This window comes from Tamandua tetradactyla, chromosome 11 (assembly GCF_023851605.1).
Source record: "Tamandua tetradactyla isolate mTamTet1 chromosome 11, mTamTet1.pri, whole genome shotgun sequence".
Taxonomy (NCBI): Eukaryota; Metazoa; Chordata; class Mammalia; order Pilosa; family Myrmecophagidae; genus Tamandua; species Tamandua tetradactyla.
The window spans coordinates 29,384,588-29,405,133 of NC_135337.1; the positions used below are offsets into that span (position 1 = coordinate 29,384,588).

Consider the following 20,546-nt stretch of genomic DNA (forward strand, 5'->3'; position numbering starts at 1 on the left):
TTATTGGCATAAACTATTGATACCTTTCTAATTATTCATATACATATCAAAGAGTATATAAATATATACTATTTTTAAAGGAAGAGTAATAAAAAAAAAATAGTCACTTTTCTTTCACCCAGCTTAAGAAAACATAACATCTTATTATACTTTTAGAAAAGAGGTGCCCTTCCCTATTTGCAGGCCCCAGGGCCAGTCCAGAGTTCTTTCTAACTGAGTTAGTCACTCCATCTCTTTTCCTAAGAGAGTTTAATACTTGTTTATTCCTAAACAATATATCCTTATGTTTTGGAAAACGAAAGAAAAAACGTGACTCTAGCTTTGCCAGGAAAGGCCTTATTGATGCCGTTAGATGAAGGATTTGGTAAGTTGAACAGTGTCTGGATCATAGTCTGGCTTTGTCTTCATTGCGATTTTAAGATACTTTTCATGGAAGGTCAGTAGGCAAGGTAAGCTGCATGCTGGAAGTCCAGCAGAAATATATTCAGGGGAGTAGGCTGTTCTATAAATTCTCTTTCTATGCTCATATTTTACCTGCAGTTTACAGAGGTGGATCCAAAGAAAACATTTCTAAAACAGGGTGAAATAAAATCTTAGTGACTTCATTGGGGGGTTGCCAAGTACAAAAAGATTCTGGGCCAAGCTCAGCTGGCATTCTGTTCTTGTGTGAAACTGAAATATATAATGGCAGAGAGCATCTTAGTGATAAATCTTCCACATATCCATCTCTCGAAACCTATTGCTCTCACAATAGGTCATCTTTTATCTTCCCTAGGTAATCAGGGAAAAGAAATTAATTGGCATTGAGACTATTCGTTTTCATTCTGTCTTAAGAATATTGTCTTAGCGTGGGAAGTCATGCTCAATTCTCAGTTACCTTCATTTTTCTCATTTACCATGTGAGAAACCTGAAGCTCCACGAAATTAATGCCTTGCTTCAGATTCCAGAGTGGTGGAGGTGGAAGTGACTTTCGGGGCTTCCCCTCTCTAGGACCAGCATGATACAATTGGTAATGGAGAAAAATGGAAAGGGGGCTTACTCTCACTGCAAGTAATACAGGACATCAGCTAACCAGAGGAACATTTAATTTTTCTATGATTTAAGCAGTGGAAACATTGAAATCAGTTATGCCAGTGGTCAGTGGACATGTTCTTTGATATGCTGAGAGGGGAGCATTTTCTTTTGAACTACTTATGAATATTTAAGTTATATTTTTAAATTAGATAAAGTTTTGATAGCCTCTTGCTTATAGGCCATATTTTCCAATGCTTATCTTCATTCTGGCCCAGTAAAACACAAAAACCAGGTAGCATTTTGTTCTTTCTGTTTCCCCAGTACTCATAAAATTCAAAAGATAAGCTTTTTCTAGCTAACTTGACTTATTTTATGCCTTATCCTGGGCTTATATCAATAAAACAGTTGCTAGTCATGCTAACCTGGAGCAGTCATAAATGTAATCAGTTTAGGATACATATTGTAATTTTTAAGTGCAATCATCCAGCTTTAGATCTAGAGTTTTGCTCATTATCAGTTAATTAATTTTTAATATAGATAAAAGTAATGGCACTGTTTCAGATTCACTTTATAGGTCACATCTTCAGCAACCATATCTACATTTATAAACTTGGATTGACCTTAAAATCTTGTAATCTAAATGGTTATGCTAAACCATTCAGCAGCTGTCAATAATCGTTGGCTATTATCAGAAATTTTTTTTATTATTACCAGGAATTTTTAATGGATAAAATAATATTCCTACTGTAATTTTATTTCTTTAGCTTCCAGAGCCATTTATTTTATTCCGTCTATACAAGGAATTTATAGACCTTGCTAAAGAAATCCAACATATAAATGAAGACCAAGAGACAAAAAGCAATGGCCCTGAGGACAAAAAACGGACAAGTGTGTGTATAGAAATAAAACGTATTATTTTAAAAAGCAAGGACCTTCTCAGGCAATTGCCAGCATCAAATTTTAACAGCCTTCATTACCTCATAGTACATCTTAAGCGGTAAGAACTTTGTATAAGGAATCCATTAGTGGTTGGAAAATTGATTTGTGTTTTGTTTTTGTTGTTTTTAAAGTGAATGTTTCATTTCCAGTTTGTGTTAAGGCAAGGGAGACATTGAATACGTGTTAATGAAGACAGAGTTTTCCCTCAGATGCCTCCTAGGTGCCAGTCTCTGGCTGGGAAAACAAGGACAAAAACATAAGGTTTCTGTTATCTCTTGTGCGCATTGGCTGGAGAGACAGACAAGCTCAGTGCAACGTCATTCTTGTTCTAATGGAGTTATGTCCAACATGCAGAGGAACAGAGAGAGATTAGTGGTAAAAGGGCAGCAGGGAGAGGGGCAGTTCAGACGAGGTGACCTTTGAGCTAGACTTGAAGAAGTGAGTAATGGTTTAGTGGAAAAAGGATGCGCAGAAGATCCCTCCACACAGAGGGAAATGGAACGCACGACACAAGAGAGCAATTTTGCATTTGGAAACTTTAAATACTTTGGTTTGCCTAGAGTTTACACAAGCATTAGAAAGAAATGAGTTAACCTGGTCATGAAACAACAAAGCCTTATATACATGGCCCCAGCAAAGAATTTTTTTTAATACTTTTATTGATAAAACAACATATAAAAACAGACATTCTTAACATACAAATATTCCATACATGGTGTACAATCAGTGGCTCACAATATTATCACATAGTTGTGTATTCATCACCATGGTCATTTTTTAAAACATTTGCATCACTCCAGAAAAAGAAAAGAATAAAGAAAAAACTCATACATTCTATATCCCTTACTCTCATTGACATATTGGGTATTTCCATCGACCCCATGTGGTATTTTTTGTTTTTTTTACATTTTTTAATTCTTTTTAAACATAACAGCATACAAAAATGAACATTCTTACCATATGATCATTCCATCCTTGGCATATAATCAAAAACTCACAATATCATCACATAGTTGTATATTCATCACCTTGATCACCTCTGAACATTTGCATTAATCCAGAAAAAGAAATAAAAAGAAAAAAGAAAAACATTCATACATACCATACCCCCTTACCCCTTCCCCTCAACCAATCACCAGCATTTCAGTCTACTAAATTTATTTTAACAATGTTCCCCCTATTATTTATTTATTTTTAATCCATATGTTTTACTCATCTGTCGATAAGGTAGATAAAAGGAGTATCAGACACAAGGTTTTCACAATCACACAGTCACATTGTGAAAGCTATATCATTATACATTCATCTTCAAGAAACATCTACATTTTCAGGCACTTCCCTCCAGCCTTTCCTTTGCACCTTAACTGAAAATGTGATATCCATATAATGCGTAAGAATAACCTCCAGGATAACCTCTTGACTCTGTTTGGAATCTCAGCCATTGACACTTTATTTTGCCCATTTCACTCTTCCCCCTTTTGGTCGAGAAGGTTTTCTCAGTCCCTTGATGCCCAACAAAGAATTTTGAGCCTGAAATTTATGTATTCAGCTTTGCCTTTAGATTTTTCTGGTAGCAAAAGAAAGAATGAGTGAAGGGGAGGCCTTTTCTACAATTCAGATCTCCTTGAATGCAGTCATGGAAGTAAAAGCTGATGAGGGTCTGAAGGAAGGCCAGAGCAGTGGGGGTGAGACAAGGACAGGAAGATCTTTGAGAGAAGCAGCTAGGCTTGAAGACTAGCTGTGCATGATGCAAGAGAAATTTACAATAATCTGTAGGTTTTCAGTATATGGACAGGGATGACGTGCCCTATACTGAGAAAGTAGTAGTTTTCAGGTATTTTTTTCCTGCAGTAGTTCCTTCTATCTACCTAAATTTTATTCTAATTAAAATTATGAAACATAGTTTTGTGTGTGGTAAATATTTTAAAAAACAGATTAAATGCATCTTTTCCCAGATTTCTGTGAGCCTTTTTTCCTTCAATCTTCCCAACCTATTTAGTGAGCCTATAATTGAGGAAGTCTAATAGGCAGATCCCATACAGCTTTATATGTTTTACTTTGTAGGGTAGTAGATCATGCCGAAGAAAACAAGATGAATTCCAAAAACTTGGGGGTGATATTTGGACCGAGCCTCCTCAGGCCAAGGCAAACCACTGCTCCTGTCAGCATCTCCTCCCTGGCGGAATATTCAAATCAAGCACGATTGGTGGAATTCCTCATTACCCACTCACATGAGATCTTTGATGGGTCCCTACAGCCACAGGATGGAGTGGTGTGTAGTACAGCTGGGGTTGTACCTCAGCTTGATCAAGGCTGTCTTGCAAAGACTCTTTCATCACCGGAAGAGAAAGACTCAGAACAGTCCTTGAAGGCCTTGGTTTTTGATTCAAAGGACGTAAGTTTTGACCTTCACAGAATTGTGCTGCAACTTTGTGAACTTTTCATCATAAGTTAAAAGCTATTTCCATTATTTCTTTTGGAGGTATGTTTTTGCTTCTGCAAGTTAAAAAAAATTCTCTTTCATTAACAGGATATCCATACTGTGGGTAATGAAAGCAAAATTTTTGAACAAGCCCCATCATTTGAGGAATCAGAGCATAAAAATAATGCATTGGAAAAATGTGATGATTGTCTTATTGGTGAGTGGCCATGTAAAAAATCAAGTTTTCTGCCTTAAAACTGCCAATATGATTAAAAGCCTAGAGAATTGGAGTTAAGGGAAGTCAGAGAAAGAAGCTTCATTAATAAATGGATCTTGCTACCCATTTCCAAAATTACATTTCAGTGCATTTAAATGAAGGCTATTCTTCATTATGAGTTTTCTTATAAAAGACATCTTGAAGTTCAAATTTGATTTTGTGTTCCTTCTGAAAAATATACTTTGATTTTGTTTTTTATTTTGGCCATCGATTTCATCTGGGTTGACAGTGTATAAATTCATGAGCATCTTCTATTACTATAGTTCAGTATATTGACCTAACTGCTCATAAGGAATCAAACTAGACTCCTAAAATTGATGGCTTTTCTGAAATGCTTTTTCCCATCACCTGTTTTTAACACATTAAGTACACATTTATGTATGTTTAGTTCCTTGACAGCTTTTCTCTATATGATAATTTCAGCTGCAGTGATTGGTAACTGTTAAGCTTATGGGAAAGTTTCCACTTGTTACTGTAATTCTTTGTATTACTAGAGCTAAATTCCAATTTTTCAAAATCTAGCCATATATGTTAAATTTGATATGTAATTGAATATCAATGGTCATAGTGTTACAGACAAAGTATAGAAAATGAAGGCATTCAACATTCATGAAGTACTGCCCTGCTATTTACTAAGCACTGCGCTTAGTGCTTGATTCCATTTATCTGACTTGATCTTAATAATAGTCTATACTGTAAAATAGATAACATTAGCCCCATTCTGCCCATAGTCTGACAGTCTGCAACAGGTTAAATAATGCCCAAGGTCATGCTTCTAATACATTGCTCAGTCAGGATTTGAAGCCATCCTGTCTGATTCCTAAACCTGTGATTAACTCACTAGCTTCTCATACAGGGTTCCCAATTAGGATTAGTAATTATCATAAATTAAACTTCCTTTTCAATTACTTATTATATACTAAACATATTCCTAAGCACTTTTTATGATCAGATCAGTTAGACCACACAACAACATAATTATAATTAAGATTGTCTTATTATAGATGAGGTTGCTTAGGGACAGTGAAATGCCTTGCCCACGACAAAAGTGGCAGAGCTGAGATTGGAACCCAGTCACCTGGGCTTCAGAGTCTGTACTTTTCTCCATTATGTGATAAGTTTTTCCTTCAGAACTTTAAGGATATACTTTGATGCTTATAGACCAGCTGCAGTGGGTCAAGTTCCTTAGATTGGTCTATCGTAAAATGAGAGAGAGGACCCTGGGAAAGCAGAACAAGAGAGTTGCCCTGGAAGCCCAGGGAAGAAAGATTTGCAGTATCAGATAATGAAGAAGGTCAAATGAGATGATGACTGACAAGTGATTCTAATGGCTACCCTTGTGTGCAAACCACTGCCCAAGAAATATGGTAAAAGGTCATGACTATAAGAGAACAGTATTGCACAGCTGAACTCCAGGATAGTTGAAGTTTAAAGCATAATGGTGCCAACGTACAGGGCTATTTCATGTTTTCTTGGCAGCAAAGAGGAGAGTGAGCAGAGGTTGGAATTTTCCCAGAACAGGAATTTTACAGGGAGATGCAGCAGAAAATGACAAGGTTTGAAGGAGCTGAGAGTTCTAGTTTGAGATAAACATGGGCCATGGTTCCAGACTAGATTGGAGGGAAAGAGAAGGAAGTAAATCTTGAAGCACACAGTAAATGGGGAGAATGATGTGTGTTCGCAGTTGGGAATTTTAACTTCAAGTAAAACTATCAGTTAATTTCACAGAATTGGGGTATGTTGTATGTGTTAGCTGATAAGATAGAAAGAGCATCTAAGGCAGTTAATATGATATGCTTTCACTGTAATTGAGTGTAAGTGGAAGACAGATTAAATGAGCTGGCAAAATCCTTTGGATTCAGAACATCGCCACATTTGGTTAGCACATAAACTGTTATAACTTTTCTGAGGTTAATTTACCAATGCCTGACAATTTGAAACTGTCATAATCATTTCACCAGCATATACTTGTGCATGAAAAGAAGTTACATTGATTTAAAATAAATGTAAAATTCTAACATTTTTATTCAAAATGTACTGGTAATACCTTATAAATTTAATTTCTCTGCATAAATAATTATAACTTGTTAAAAGAAAATGTAAGGCCCCTGATGTTTTTAAAAGAGGGCCATCTGTGACTCATTTAGCCTCTCTTTTTAAACATGTGCAAGAAAATTTGTTTTTAAATAAATATTTTCCTTTTGCAGATGACAAAGTACATTTGCTTCTAGATCGAGAGCTTGTTTCAGCATCTCAAAAAATAGAAGATGTTTGTAAAATCCCGAAGCCGCTTACTCTGAAATCCGTTAGGGAAGCAGGCAGTGTTGAGAGCCATACTCGAAGGACCAAGGTAATGATTAGACCTGTAAGTTTACCTGTAGAGAGGCTACTCCTTGCAAGCCCTTCTAATGAGAGAAATGGCAGAAATATGGAAAATGTAAATTCATACAAGTTTTGCAAGTATCATGCCATCGAAGGAGTTAGTAGAAAAGACACCTCAGCTATTGTCTATTCGAAATTTAATGTCTATGACCCAGAAACTCTACAAAAAACTTGGGACAAACAGTGTGAATCAAACGACAGAACTGTAAAGACTGCTCTGATTATACCCAACGCACTCCAGGAAAAAGGAGTGACAAGCATCAGGACTAATGGTGACCATTCAGTCAACGCCACCCATCCTAGTAAGCCATGCATAGAACCTGTCAGGTCTGCAAGAGAGGTATCAGAGAGACGGTCCTCTGATTCAAATACTCTTGCTCCTGTCAGAGCACCGAGAACACTGCAGCCGCAACACTGGACAACATTTTATAAACCACGTACTCCCAGTAGCAGTGTAAGCGGGAGCGAAGAGAAGCCTGCTCAGTCCTGTGCAGCGGAGCCTTCTGGCACAGCTCGTGCTCCCCTGGCTGATGTGGTGAAATCAGTTTCAAACTCAGAAAATCCATCAGCTTGTCCTGGACACTGTGTTAGTAAGCTTACAGTTAGCTCCAGGGAACAGGGCCTGCCTGAGGCAAGTGCAACATGTCAGAGACCAAGGCTAAAACGAATGCAACAGTTTGAAGACCTTGAAGATGAAATCCCACAATTTGTATAGGATTGCCAAAATTTGGATCTCCTTTTGTTCTGGTTCTGTGTATTGTGTTTGTTTTGTGAAAGAAATTTTTGACATGACCGTTTTGTATAGGATTGCCAAATTGTGGATTTTTCTTTTTGTCATTGCATTGTGTTATCCTAGGTTGGTTACATTAAATGGTAGAATGTTTTGATATGGCCACATTTGTGCCTCAGTGGAATTATGCTTAAATTCTGTATTTTCAATGTGAATAAAATACGTGGACTCGTATATATTTTTTAAATTGATTTTCCCCATAAAATGGCTCATTTCAATGCATCCCTAATGCATAATATAGTTCTCAAGTAATAGGTGTAACTGAAGAAAATCAGCTTTTGGTTTTTTTTAAGTGAAAATGAGTGCTTATTTATAAAAGGAATATCTCTGGACACAAGTGCCTAAGAGCTCTTCATTTGATTATGTTTTTATCAAACTTTTATTTTTAATATTTCACCATTTATGCTTTGATGTATATAAGTTTTTATAATTTCAATTGGCAATTCACTTATTAGATTTTTAATATTTACATAATGATCAAAGATTTGGCTTCCAAATCTGTTCTTAATAGCATTTTAATAAATTTTCAGTTTTTACTTGTGGTAGTCATTTTAACTATACAAAGAAAATGCACTTAAGTTTTTTCTAAATTTCATGTGGGTCCATTATGTCTTACTCGGCTTTAGATGGCTTTAAAACATTTGATAGTTTTTTCACCATTTGGGCTTTGTTTTCCATTAGCTTTTGTTTTCTATCAGTTTAGAACTTTTTGGCGTTATATATAATGGTCAGAAAAAATGCCACTTTCAAAAGTTTTAAATTCAGTGTGCTTCCTCTTGATATGTCTGGGTTTTGTTTTAACCATTCCTTTTGTATTAAATGTTTTTCACTTTCAAATCACTTTATGTAGTTTTTCTACCTGAGTTTTCAATTATTGACAGTATATATCAAACAAAGATTTATATAAATGGATTCTGAGTGTACTATTCAATAAGCCTCATTGTTTGAAATTTGAGAAAAAGTTTAAATGATAGAATTCCCAGGTATTAAAACTTGTGCATTCCTGTTATTTTCTGCATTTCATCATTGTATCTAAAATAGGATATGAAAGGGAAGAAAAATAAAACGGCCTGTTTTCGTATTGTGAATTATTTTTGTAGGAAACACTTTTGTATGGCCATGCTACACTTGGTATCTATATATATATATATATGAATTTGTTAAATTATTTCAGTGTCTCATGGCTTCTCTAAAATTGTTGCCTCTTAGGGTCTGAGGTTTTAAAAGTTTTTGGTTGTTTGTTTAGTGGTCAACACTTAGATTCATATATCCCTTGATATGAACTGAAATACATCTGGGGGGAAGATGTTTATACTTCTGTGTGATATCAAGGACTAGAAAGAAATGAACAGCCAGGCTTTTTATGGTGAATCTGTCTTTTTTAGTCCTCTTTGTTCAAAATGTAATCATAGTTCCCATGAAAACCTAAAAAGGAATAAGAACTAACATTTATTAAGCTTTTACCCTGTGTTAAGAAGTGTACTGGTTACTGCATGCCTTACATTACATTATTCCTGTGTTACAGATAAAAAAAAAAACAAAACCTGAGGCTTAGTTAAATAATTGCCCAGAGTTCCACAGGAGTAACAGGCAGATTCAAGTCCTAAATATAGGACTGTCAGGTTCATATTCATAATGCCTATGTAATTATATCAGTATTTAGCAATAGAAAATGCAATTTTAAACTCCTTTAAGTTTTCTTTCAATATGTTATGACAACCCAGTCAAAGAATATCATACATAAACTGGCATCTCAGTTCCCCCTCATTGTTACACCTCACAAATGAGAGTTCATTCTTGCTTGCTTCTCTACCAAGCTTCTGTCTCCCCACCCCTAAACCGTCTCCTGAAAGATCCTTTCTACCTTCCCAGGGACATTAGATAATTATCTCCAGAGAAGATGTTGCTATCTCTAGAACAGCCCACAATGTGCACTGTACCCTGCTACCCAATAACATGGAAATCTGTCATCTGGGAGTTGTTTTATGCCATGTGAGAAGATATGTGAGCATAGGGAAAGGGCAGTAGTGCTGAACCCTTTAAGAACTGGTGGACCACCAGAAAGCTTTAAGGAAAGCATGTGATTGTTCAAGTTTCGGAGAAGTCATTTGTGAAGGGTGGATTCATGACTTCCCTAGATTAGGTTTGTGTTATGTACTGAGAACTAAGAATTTATGAATATTTAAAATTACTTTTAGTTCACCTTAGGCAATGTATGATCTTTTGAAATTGATTCCTCTGAGGGACTTGTTGCTTAGAGAACTCACAAGCAAGTAGCATAATACCTCCATCCTTGGATTATTTGATTCCAATGTGTACTATGGCTTTACTATTCCAGTCTATCATTGTGTTACTTCCAGTGTCTGTACAACTCTAAAATCACTTTCAAGTGGCAACCATTCAGTAGTTCTATGACAAGTTGTAGTCAATGTAATTATCTGGGTTTTTCTTTTCCTAGAGGCAGGAAAGTATTTTGATGTATTGGTACTGATTACATAACCTTAGACAATTCAGCAACATCTAGAGTTTAGCAAGACTGTTACAATTAGTATGCAGAAGTCAGTTGTATTCCTGTATACCAACAACTGGGAGAAAATGAAAGTTTTTAGAAGGATCTCTTCAGAAATAGCATTAAAGGGTGGTACGACAATGGTTCAGTGGCAGAATTCTCGCCTACTTCTCAACTGCCATGTTGGAGACCCAGGTTCGATTCCTGGTGCCTGCCCATGTGAAAAACAATTGAAATATCTCAGAATAAATCTAAGAAATGATGTGCAAGATCTTCATGAAGAGAATTTAAACCAAATCCAAGAGGCAATTAAGAATATTTTAAATAAGTGGAGCAGTCTATGATATACATGGCTTGGAAGCCTAAATGTTGCAAAGCTGTCCATTTCCCTCACATTTACTTATTATTCAATGTAGTCCCTATCACAATATGTTTGGAACCATTTGAAAGAACCAAAGATGCACTAAATATTTTAGTGTGTATTTACTGAAAGCAAGGAGACTCCTACATAACAGTACAGTTGGTGTCCATCAAAATAAGATTAACATTGATATAATGCCATCTAACACACAGACTCCAAACAAACTTAGCTGATCACCCCAGTAATGGTCCTGCCTTTTTTAGGGTCCCAGTCCAGGATCCCATTTTGCATTCGTTTATCTCTTTTTGTCTCTTTCAATCTGGAATAGTTCAGTTTTCCCTCTTTCTTTGATGACCTTAACAATTTTGAAGACTACACACTACTTGGTATTGCCTTCAATTTGTGTTTATCTAATGTTTGCTCCTGATTAGGTTCAGGATATACATTTTGTCAGAAATGATGCTATTATGTTCAGTATGTCAAGAAGCATGCATTGTCAATTTGGCCCACTACTGGTGATGTTAACTTTGGTTAGAATAGTATCTGCCAAGTTTCTCCATTATAAGGTTATCGTTAAAAGGTACTTTGTAAGGAAATTTCTTTGAAAATATGTAAATATCCTTTCCTCATCTTATTGTCTGAATCAATTATTACTATGATAGTTGCCAAATGGTAAGTTCATCGTTTCTTCTACTTGGTTGGCATTCTACTGTAAAGAAGAGCTTTTCATTCTCCATTTGTTCATTCATTAATATCAGTATGTATTCATGAATTCTTGCTTTATCCAGTAGGTTACAATATGTTACTCTCATTTACTTTTAGGCTGAAATTTTCCCAGATTTGGGATTATCTTCAAGCTGACTTCTGTGTCCTTTTGGCATGCTCTTTTGAGGTCTTCCTTATCTTAGCACATCAAGATGTTCCAAGTTTGTCTTGTCCTTTTTCTTGCCCTAGCTCTAGAATTAGCCATTTTTCCAAGAAACTTTGGTTCGTTTGAGTGGAGAGTAATATGTGGAAACCAAGATCTGCCAAGTGCTCATTTCTACTGGGAAGTCATTGGTCTTTAGCATTATTGGTGGGCAGAGCTAAGAAATACGTGAATGTGTATATACACACAGATACACAATTATATATAGATATAAACTTGAGTTCACCTTAAATTCTGAATCAGTACTTTAAGGTTTAATCTAGTCATTCCCTTTCCATATTTGTAACTCTCACAGTGAGAAACCTGGCTCCCCTAATCCTAAATAAATTATTTACTCATTCTCCCTATATATAACCAACCTCCCAACAATGCCAACTGGTGTCTTGGCCTGCCCAGCCTTAATAACGCCAAGAAATCCACAGCCAGAGCCTCCCCAGTCCTGACCACGTGGTTTCCAAACATGCCAGTCAAATCCCTGGACTTGACTACCTTGACGCCAGTAGTTCTAACTGAAACTTGACCCTATTTCCAATGATGGTGATTAAGTGCTGCCACCTGGCTTCTGCCAACTCGGAATCCAGTCATCCCCATTGTGTTTAAGGATTCCAGCTCAGTGACGGTAGTTCCTATAAAAATATCTGACCTACAGAGAAGTGCAGCCACAGAGCTCTTTAGGGATGAAGACACTAGTCTCACATATTTATTTCTCACTATTCTGGTAAAAGGTGCATCCTCCAGACATTCCTGGGGTATGAGAGCAGGCTTTCCATGATAAATCCACTCTAACATTCCAATCTCTCTAAGCCCCTGGATCCCCTCATCTACATTATACCAGGGCAGTTCTGGCATTTCAACCTCAGGTATGTCGGCCGCCTTTTTATCCATGTTTCAGTCAACCATCCAAACAAACTGTTCATGCCTTTTCTAACCCCTTGAGGAATAACATTGAATGCAGAATCTCTGCTTAGTGGGCCCCTATCAATAAATTCAGCCTATTCCTCCCCCCATTTATATTCCTCCCACCATTATCCCACACCCTTAAAATCCGTTACCACACATATTCCCTGATTTCTGTCTATATAAATTGGAAAACTCACACAGTTCTTCTAGAGTATACCGTACCTCCTCATGGGTGATTCTCTGTACCTCACCTTTTGGGGCCTGTTGGGACTTTACTCTGGTTATAGGTCTGGAAGAAATGAGGGGTGGTGGGGGTGGATCATGAAAAAGAAGTATCTTCCAAGCCGTTTGCTTCAGGGCATTCATTTGCAGTTTCATCTGGTGAAACAGGATTAATCACTCTAGGGCTAATCCCTTCAGGTGTAGGTTGGGTGGCCAACTCCTCAGGGCAGGCTGGAGGTGGGGCAGCTATGTCCTCAGGCCATACCATTACAGGGTTCTCTAGAGAAGACTCAGAATGACCTGGGGTTTCAACCTCATCCCCAAGATCATTATCAATTCATATGTCACCATCCCATTTTTCAGGGTCCCACTCCTTTCCAATCAATGCCCTCACTTTAAAACACCATGCACAATTGAGATTTCGGTTTATGTTGTAAAGTTGCTACTCTAACAAGATTCTGAGTCTGATTTTCAGAGATCTCAAGTCTATGGCTACAGGAAATAAGATTTTCCTTCAGGACACTCATAGAAACATTTACATCTGTCAGACTATACCTCCCATTGCCACAAAACTCCATAAAGGTGTCAAAAACATTATCCCCCAGAGCCTGGCTTCATACAAGCAAAGCATTAGAAGAATCCAATGGTGATATTTTGACTATTTCTTTTGCCAACTCACCCCATGGACTGACAGTATCATTCTGATTATGGTAATCAGAGTCCCTAGTGCCTTTGAGTCCAGTCAGAGTAGAAAACCAATCGTAAAAAAAAAACATTTTTAAGATTCTGTTTCTTAAGAACCATTCCTGGTACCAAGATGTACTAGCTAGGGTTCTCTGGAGAAACAGAATCAGCAGGAAATATCCATAGATACACAATTTACAAAAGTGTCCCGTGTAACCATGAGAACGTAGAGTCCAAAATGCATAGGGCAGGCTGTAAAGCTGAGGACTCCAATGAATGTTCTGGACGAACTCCAAAAGCAGATACTGTTTAATTCTCACAACAAATTTTTTAGATCAGTTCTGTTGTTACATTGTCCATTTTGCAGATAAGGAAGCTGGGGCAAAGAAAGATTTGTCCAGGATCACATGTCTCTTAAGTGGTACAGTTACTGAAAGTTGCAGAAAGATCAAGTAAAGTGAAAGCTTAGAAGGAAAAAATGCTCCAATTTTGACTGATAGGAAGTTGTTGTTCAGAGATGTTTCAGTAGTGTTGTGAAGAAAAAATAGCTAACATTAATTGGAACATTTCCTATGTATCAGGCTCTGTTGTAAGATTTAACTGTCACAACAATTTTTTAAGTACTTATCATTATTATTCCCATTTTATAAATGAGGAAATAGAAGCACAGAGGGATTAAGTTTTTTTAACCTAAAAGAGAGTCAGAATTTAACCTCAGCAGACTGGCTTCAAAACACATCTTAACCAGAGGTGGGCAAAGTATGGCTGGTGCTACGAATCTGGCCTGCTGCCTGCTTTTGTAAATAAAGTTTTCTTGGAATACAGCCATCCATTCATTTATATGTTTTTGGCTGCTTTTGTGCGACAACAGCAGAGTTGAGCCATGTGACAGAGTGTGTATGGTTTTAAAAGCCTAAAATATTTACCATGTGACTCTTTTCAGAAAAAGTTTATCAACCCCCGCTATCCATTACACTAAGTTGAGTAAAAAAAAGCTCAATCCTGATGAATTCAGAATTAATTTGGGAGGTAAGACAACAAGGGTACAGTCCTGACCTATTCTTAGAAGTTTGGGAATGAAGAAATGATTAATTAGATTGGATGATAGCTTGAAGAAATATAGAAAAGTAAAAATTTCTCTTCAGTGTAGAAAAGATTCGAATACTAGGGGCCTAAGAAAAGAAGCTATTTGACTGTAAGATAGTGAAAGTATGAAAGAAGAATAGCGGTAATACAGGGTTTTGGAGAATGCAGGAGAGGGGTGGGTGGAGGATTTATTATTGGAAGGAAGCCAAAGGCTTTTCAAACGAACACTGAACAGGAACAGAAATGGAGAAAGGATATTAGAAAAATAGGGCTGTTTTGAGGTTGAGATAAGAACAATAATAGGAATTTTAATTGGATGGCTGTAACTCTTTCAAAGAGAGAGGAAAATATGGAAGAGAGATGGTTTTAATAATTATTTTCACAACTCATAGTTACTAAAATTATTATATTTTAAAATCCCCAGTCATATTTAGTACAAAAAAAGTATTTTTATAGGAAAGAAAGAATAATTATAGCATTTTCTATAGTGTTATGTCATAAAGATTTTTTTAAGTCAGGTTAAAATTAGGAAAATTGAGTAGGCTTTACATTTTTGCTTCATATTACATTATAAATTACTATATGCAGAAGGTTTACTTTCCAATGAGATTTTTAAACCAGTTTTATTAAGATATAATTAACATACAGTAAATTGTACATTTAAAATGCGCAATTTAATAAATTTGGACTTAGGTAAACGCCTGTGAAACCATTAGTACAATCAAGATAATGCATGCTCCTTTGTAATCCCTCTCTTCTGTGCCTCCCCGACCCTCATTCTTCACAAGTTTTGGTATGTTGTGCTGTCGTTTTCATTCAGGTCAAACCTTTTCTTATTTCCCTTTTGATTTCTGCTTTGACCCATGGGTTATTCAGAAGTGTGTTGTTTCTAAATATTGTCATATTCCAAAGACCTTTCTGTTAGATTAATTTCTAGTTTTAATTCCATGTGGTTACAGAATATGTTTTCCCTGATTTGAATCCTTTAAATTCATAGAGGCTTGTTTTGTGACACTTAATATGTTCTATTTTGGTAACTATTCAGTGTGCATGGGAGAAGAATATGTATTTTTGCTCTTGTTGGTTGAAGTGGTTTGTAAATATCAGTCTGGTCCAAGTAACTGAGAGTGTTGTTCAAAGCTCTATGTCCCTACTGATTTCCTGTCTGCTTGTTTTGCTAGTTCTTGAGAGAGAGTTATTGAACTCTCCAACTGTAGCTATAAGTGTGGCTATTTCTTGTTGCAGTCCTGTTTTGCCTCATACATTTTGGAGCTCTGTTCATTAGATGCATAAATGTATGGATTGGTATGTCCTTTTGATGAATTGACCCTTTCCCTATAATCGAAACGATCTTCTGTATTCCTGGAATAACCTTTGCTCAGAAATCTATTTTGTGTGCTATTCGGCAATAAGCATCTATTTCTTGTCTGTCAGGGATAATTCTCCTTGGTTGCCTCATGCCCATGTCTTGAAGACTAGTTTTGTATGGGATTTTTCAATTGTTTCAGATAGGAGAGTAAACCTAGTTTTAGTTTGCAAGCTGCTGGAATACGATACACCAGAAATAAAATGGCTTTTAAAAGGGGGTATTAAGTTGCAAGTTTACAGTCCTAAGGACACGGAATTGTCCCAATTAAAGCAAGTCTATAAAAAATGTCCAAATTAAAGCACCAAGAAGAGGTTACCCTCACTCAAGAAAGGCCGATGATGTTTAGTTTCTCAATAGGAAAGGTACATGGTGAACAAGGTGATATCTGCTTGCTTTCTCTCCAGGCTTCTTATTTCATGAAGCTCCCCCAGGGGTATTTCCCTTCTTCATTTCCAAAGGTCTCTGGCTGCATGGGCTCTGCAGTTGTCATGGCTTTCTCTCTGGACACTCTGCTCAGGGAATCCCAAAACTTCTCCAAAATGCTTCCTCTTTTAGAGGATTCCAGGAAAGTAATCAAGACCCACCTGGAATGGGTGGTGTCACATCTCCCTCTAATCTAAAGTTAATACCCACAATTGGGCAAGTCACATGGAGATAGTTTTATCAAGTTTCCCACCTATAGTGCTGAATGGGGTTTAAAAGAAATGGCTGCCTCCACCTGGTGGATTAGGATTAGAACATGGCTTTTCTAGGGCACATAATCCTTCAACCTGGCATAGCCTGTGTCTGTTTCTCTTCGCCAGAGAAGTCCAAGATTTTTTAAAATAGTATTTGCAGTGGTGCTTACGTTTTTCTTTTTGTTTGTATCAGGAATACTTTCGAGAATGTGGTGAAAGGTATGGACCGTAGACTCTCTCTCTTTGTAGATTTCTGTCAAGGCTTATACTTGTAAAATTTTGGTGTAATTTCATGGGATTCATAGGCTTAAGGTTTCATTCACTCCCTTTTAGGAATCCTTGCTTCCTAGCTGAATTGCACATTAGAATCACCTGGAGAGCTTTTGAAACCTTACCTGTCCTTCACTACAGACTAATGGAATCTGAATCATTGGTGGTGGGGCCAAGGCTTTCTTTGCTTATAAAATTCCCCAAATATTTCTGATATGCAGCCAAGTTTATTAAAAAGAACTCTTCATTTTAGAGCGAAGGACGGTTTCTTCTTCACTTGGTTTCTCTACCTTCCCTTTATAGACAAGGATTCTAGGATGGGTGGGATAGAGGGAACCAACCAGAGCAACATGGGTTTCTTAGAAGGGTGCCGTTCCACCTCCAGGCTCTGTCCTGGTGAATTGTATAAGGGCTTTTAGCCAGGGCGCCAGGGGGCGGGGCGCTGTCCGGGAGGCGGGGCGGGCCGCGGCTGCCCTGGTCGTGGCGGTGGCTGCAGGGGCGGCGGCGGCTGGTCTGGGCGTCCGCGGCCCGTGGGGGTGGGGTCGGCGAGTTCTCGCCCTTGGTGGCGGCGGCGGCTGCCCGGGACCGGAATGGAGCGCCGCGGTGAGTGTGGCGCGGGGCTGCGGCGGCGGCTGCGGGCTGCCCTCAGTGGCCGCCGGGGAGTTGCGGTCCCGCGTCCGCCCGCCCGAGGGGAGGAAGCTGTGGGCTGTGCTGGGGCGGGAACCCGAAGACCGGGGCCGAGCTAATTTAATTCCCCCAGTAATTTCATTTTTTATTTCAGGAGATACAAAAGTAGGACCCTTAATTCTAGAAAGATAAAATGTGAGAATGAAGAAGAAGCAAACTCAGGTGTTTTCAGAGATGAGATCCTTTAATTTTGTGGTCCTTTTTAATCCTCACACAAGCCTGTAGTAAACTGTGCAGGAAATACATCTAGAAGATATTGAAGTCAGGATTCAAATCCAGAGCTTTCTTAGTCCAAAAGATTGTCTTTTTTAAAATACCATTCCGAAATTACCCCAAATAGTGCCCTAATAATCAAACATTTTGTGTTCACCATATCAGTTTATCATGTGAGTGGACACCCTTAAAACGTGTTTTAAACAAAGATATACTCTTAATGAGACTTGATAACCCAAGATATGGAGTGTGGGTGGGTGTTTATGTACAATTAGAACTAAATTTAATTGATCTTTTACGTCCTGGACACTTATACGCCACTGTCTTAATTGAATCCTTATACATTCTCATGTAACCTCATGAGAATGGGTGTCAGGATGTTATTTCCATTTTGTAATGAGCATGCCAGAGTGAACGATGATTAACAGCTTTGCAGGTCATTCAGTAAATAATAAATGATGAGGAAGGATTTTGAAAAAAAGGTCTTTATTTTTACAACCCCCATATTTCATGTTTTTTTGAAGGTGATATGATGGAGGGAGATACATGCCCTTCCATTAAATGACATTTCCAGGGCAACTTTAAAAGTAAAACACACATGTACACACACATACACATTAAGAGTAAGAGGAAGTGATTAAGAACATGGATTTTGGAGTCAAGGCAGATCTTGGTTTATCATTTGTCAGCTGAGAGCTTGGACAAGTTACTTGACTTCTAAACCCCAGGTGTCTCACTTGTGAAAAGAAGAAATAGAAGTTTGCTATCACAGATTTATCATGATTACTGGCACTGAATAATAAATGGGAAGATGCTATTAGTGACTTCTGTTTCTTTTAAAAATAAAAGCATTTTAAAGAAAATACTAAGGTGGGCTGTGGACTATTGATTGAAAACCTAATGTGTTTCCCGTGGTTAATGTAGTATTTGTGTTTCTCATTTTTTTTTCAGTTTTTCTGACTTATTGAAGGATGATTGCGCATAAAGAGAAAAGGAAAAGGAAAAAAATGTTTTGCATCAGGCCAACACTCTACTGATGTCACCACTTCTGAAATGAGGTTCAAATCCACAAATTCCAACTCCACTTTTGACCCGGATTACATCAGGGAGTTGGTGAATGATATCAGGAAGTTCTCCCACATGTTACTCTATTTGAAAGAAGCTATTGTGTCAGGTTTGTCAACAGTTTTCTTTTAGCATTTTTACAGGGTAGTTTGTAAAATTTAAAATGCCAGCCTAGCTACAAATATATGTGTATACAGGAGTAAAAAAAGAATATTCTGCTTTAATTAATTATATGGCTTTCTATTTTTTTTGGCCAAATGTCTGATATTTACATTGTAAACTATTTTATAATCATATGTGGTACAATAAATAATAGTAACTTTGGTAAGTGTGAGAAGGAAAAAAAACAAGAAAAATGAAAATCAGTCTTTCGTTTGTAGCAGTTGGTCCCATTTAACATAGGAAACTTTGAATTCATTGGAATTTTTTCCCCTGGGTAACATGCATTAAGTGGCACGAATTACACACCAGCTGTAAGGTAACTAACGTGAAACCACGGAAGAACTGCACCTGCCGCAGCGGCGTGGACTTGGGCCTTTCTGACTGAGCACATTTAAAAAAACCTAAATGTCCACCCCAGTCACTGGCATGTTAACCTTCTTGTTAATGGTAACACGGTGCATGGATTGGCCGTCAGTAAGCAGACTAATGTTTATACTTCACATTGTTGGTACTTTTACCTAGATTCAGTTTTGCATATTCTTGTTAATATTTATGACTGAAAATGCACATTTTTCTCTCAAAAGTCGAATTGAAATTGGTCCTGAAACCTCTTTGTGAATTAAGGGCTAATCATAAAATTTATTCTCTGTCTCATTTCAAATTGTTAAGGAACATAAGACTTGATTCTCCTGAAGCAAAGGACCATATATACATCTGTCCTCCCTGATTTTAATACCTGTCTTCCAACTTTTAGTGCCTTTTCATATCCAAATTTGATTATAATGATATTTGATAAAGATAAACCTCCTATTCCTTTTTGATAAGTTGAAGTTCATTTCCATATTCATAATAGTATGTCTAGATATAGAAAATGAAGATTACCAGTGTTTTCTTATTTATGTGAGATCTCCTGGTACTTTGTAGAAATTTATAAGATTTCAGTAAGTATACTTCTATGTATATAAGTTAATTATTTATTTCTGGCATATGTTTTGAGAAACAGAAACCAAAAACACATCTTACGCTTGTACTCAGTGCTGCTTTAAGAGCTTTTTTTTCCCCCCAGTTTTCAAGAACATTTATTTGTTTTGAGATGGGTGCATGGTCAAGTATGCTTCTGGGTTTTTTTATATTTAGGAGATCCTACTTAATTGTTGGCCAACTTTCAGAACAGTAAAAATCAGTGCAGTTTGTAAGTATTCTAAGTTTACAAAGAAATGCTTGGTCCCTTCCTTTTTTTTTTTACCTTTTTTATTGTATTTTATGACATATATACAAAGCAAAGAAATAAAAAAGCAGCAGTTTTAAAAGCACTCTTCAACAAGTAGTTCCAGGATAGATCCCAGAGTTTGTCATGGGCTACCATATCATCTTCTCAGATATTTCCTTCTAGCTGCTCTAGAATATAGGAGGCTAGAAGGCTTAAATATTTTTTTATCACCACAATCGACTTTTTCTTTCTTTTTTGTGAAAAATAACATATATACAAAAAAGCAATGAATTTCAAAGCACAGCACCACAATTAGTTGTAGAACAGATTTCAGAGTGTGGCATGGGTTACAATTCCACAATTTTAGGTTTTTACTTC

The 20,546-nt window shown here is 37.1% G+C and overlaps 1 protein-coding gene across 4 annotated transcripts in view; it reads left to right on the forward strand.

The window, feature by feature from the left end:
• ARHGAP29 (Rho GTPase activating protein 29) overlaps positions 1 to 19,755 on the forward strand; it is a 93,280-nt gene extending 73,525 nt beyond the window's left edge. For 3 of the 4 annotated variants that reach the window (XM_077120205.1, XM_077120206.1, XM_077120207.1), the window contains 4 exons: positions 1,780 to 2,012; positions 4,019 to 4,349; positions 4,485 to 4,593; positions 6,861 to 7,999. In XM_077120205.1, the coding sequence (XP_076976320.1) occupies positions 1,780 to 2,012; positions 4,019 to 4,349; positions 4,485 to 4,593; positions 6,861 to 7,750 (1,563 nt within the window). In that variant the 3' untranslated portion in view covers positions 7,751 to 7,999. Of the gene's footprint in view, positions 1 to 1,779; positions 2,013 to 4,018; positions 4,350 to 4,484; positions 4,594 to 6,860; positions 8,000 to 18,682 lie in introns of those variants that run through there. The other variant, XM_077120208.1, reaches the window with a different exon arrangement.
• Positions 19,756 to 20,546: the final 791 nt, after the last annotated feature.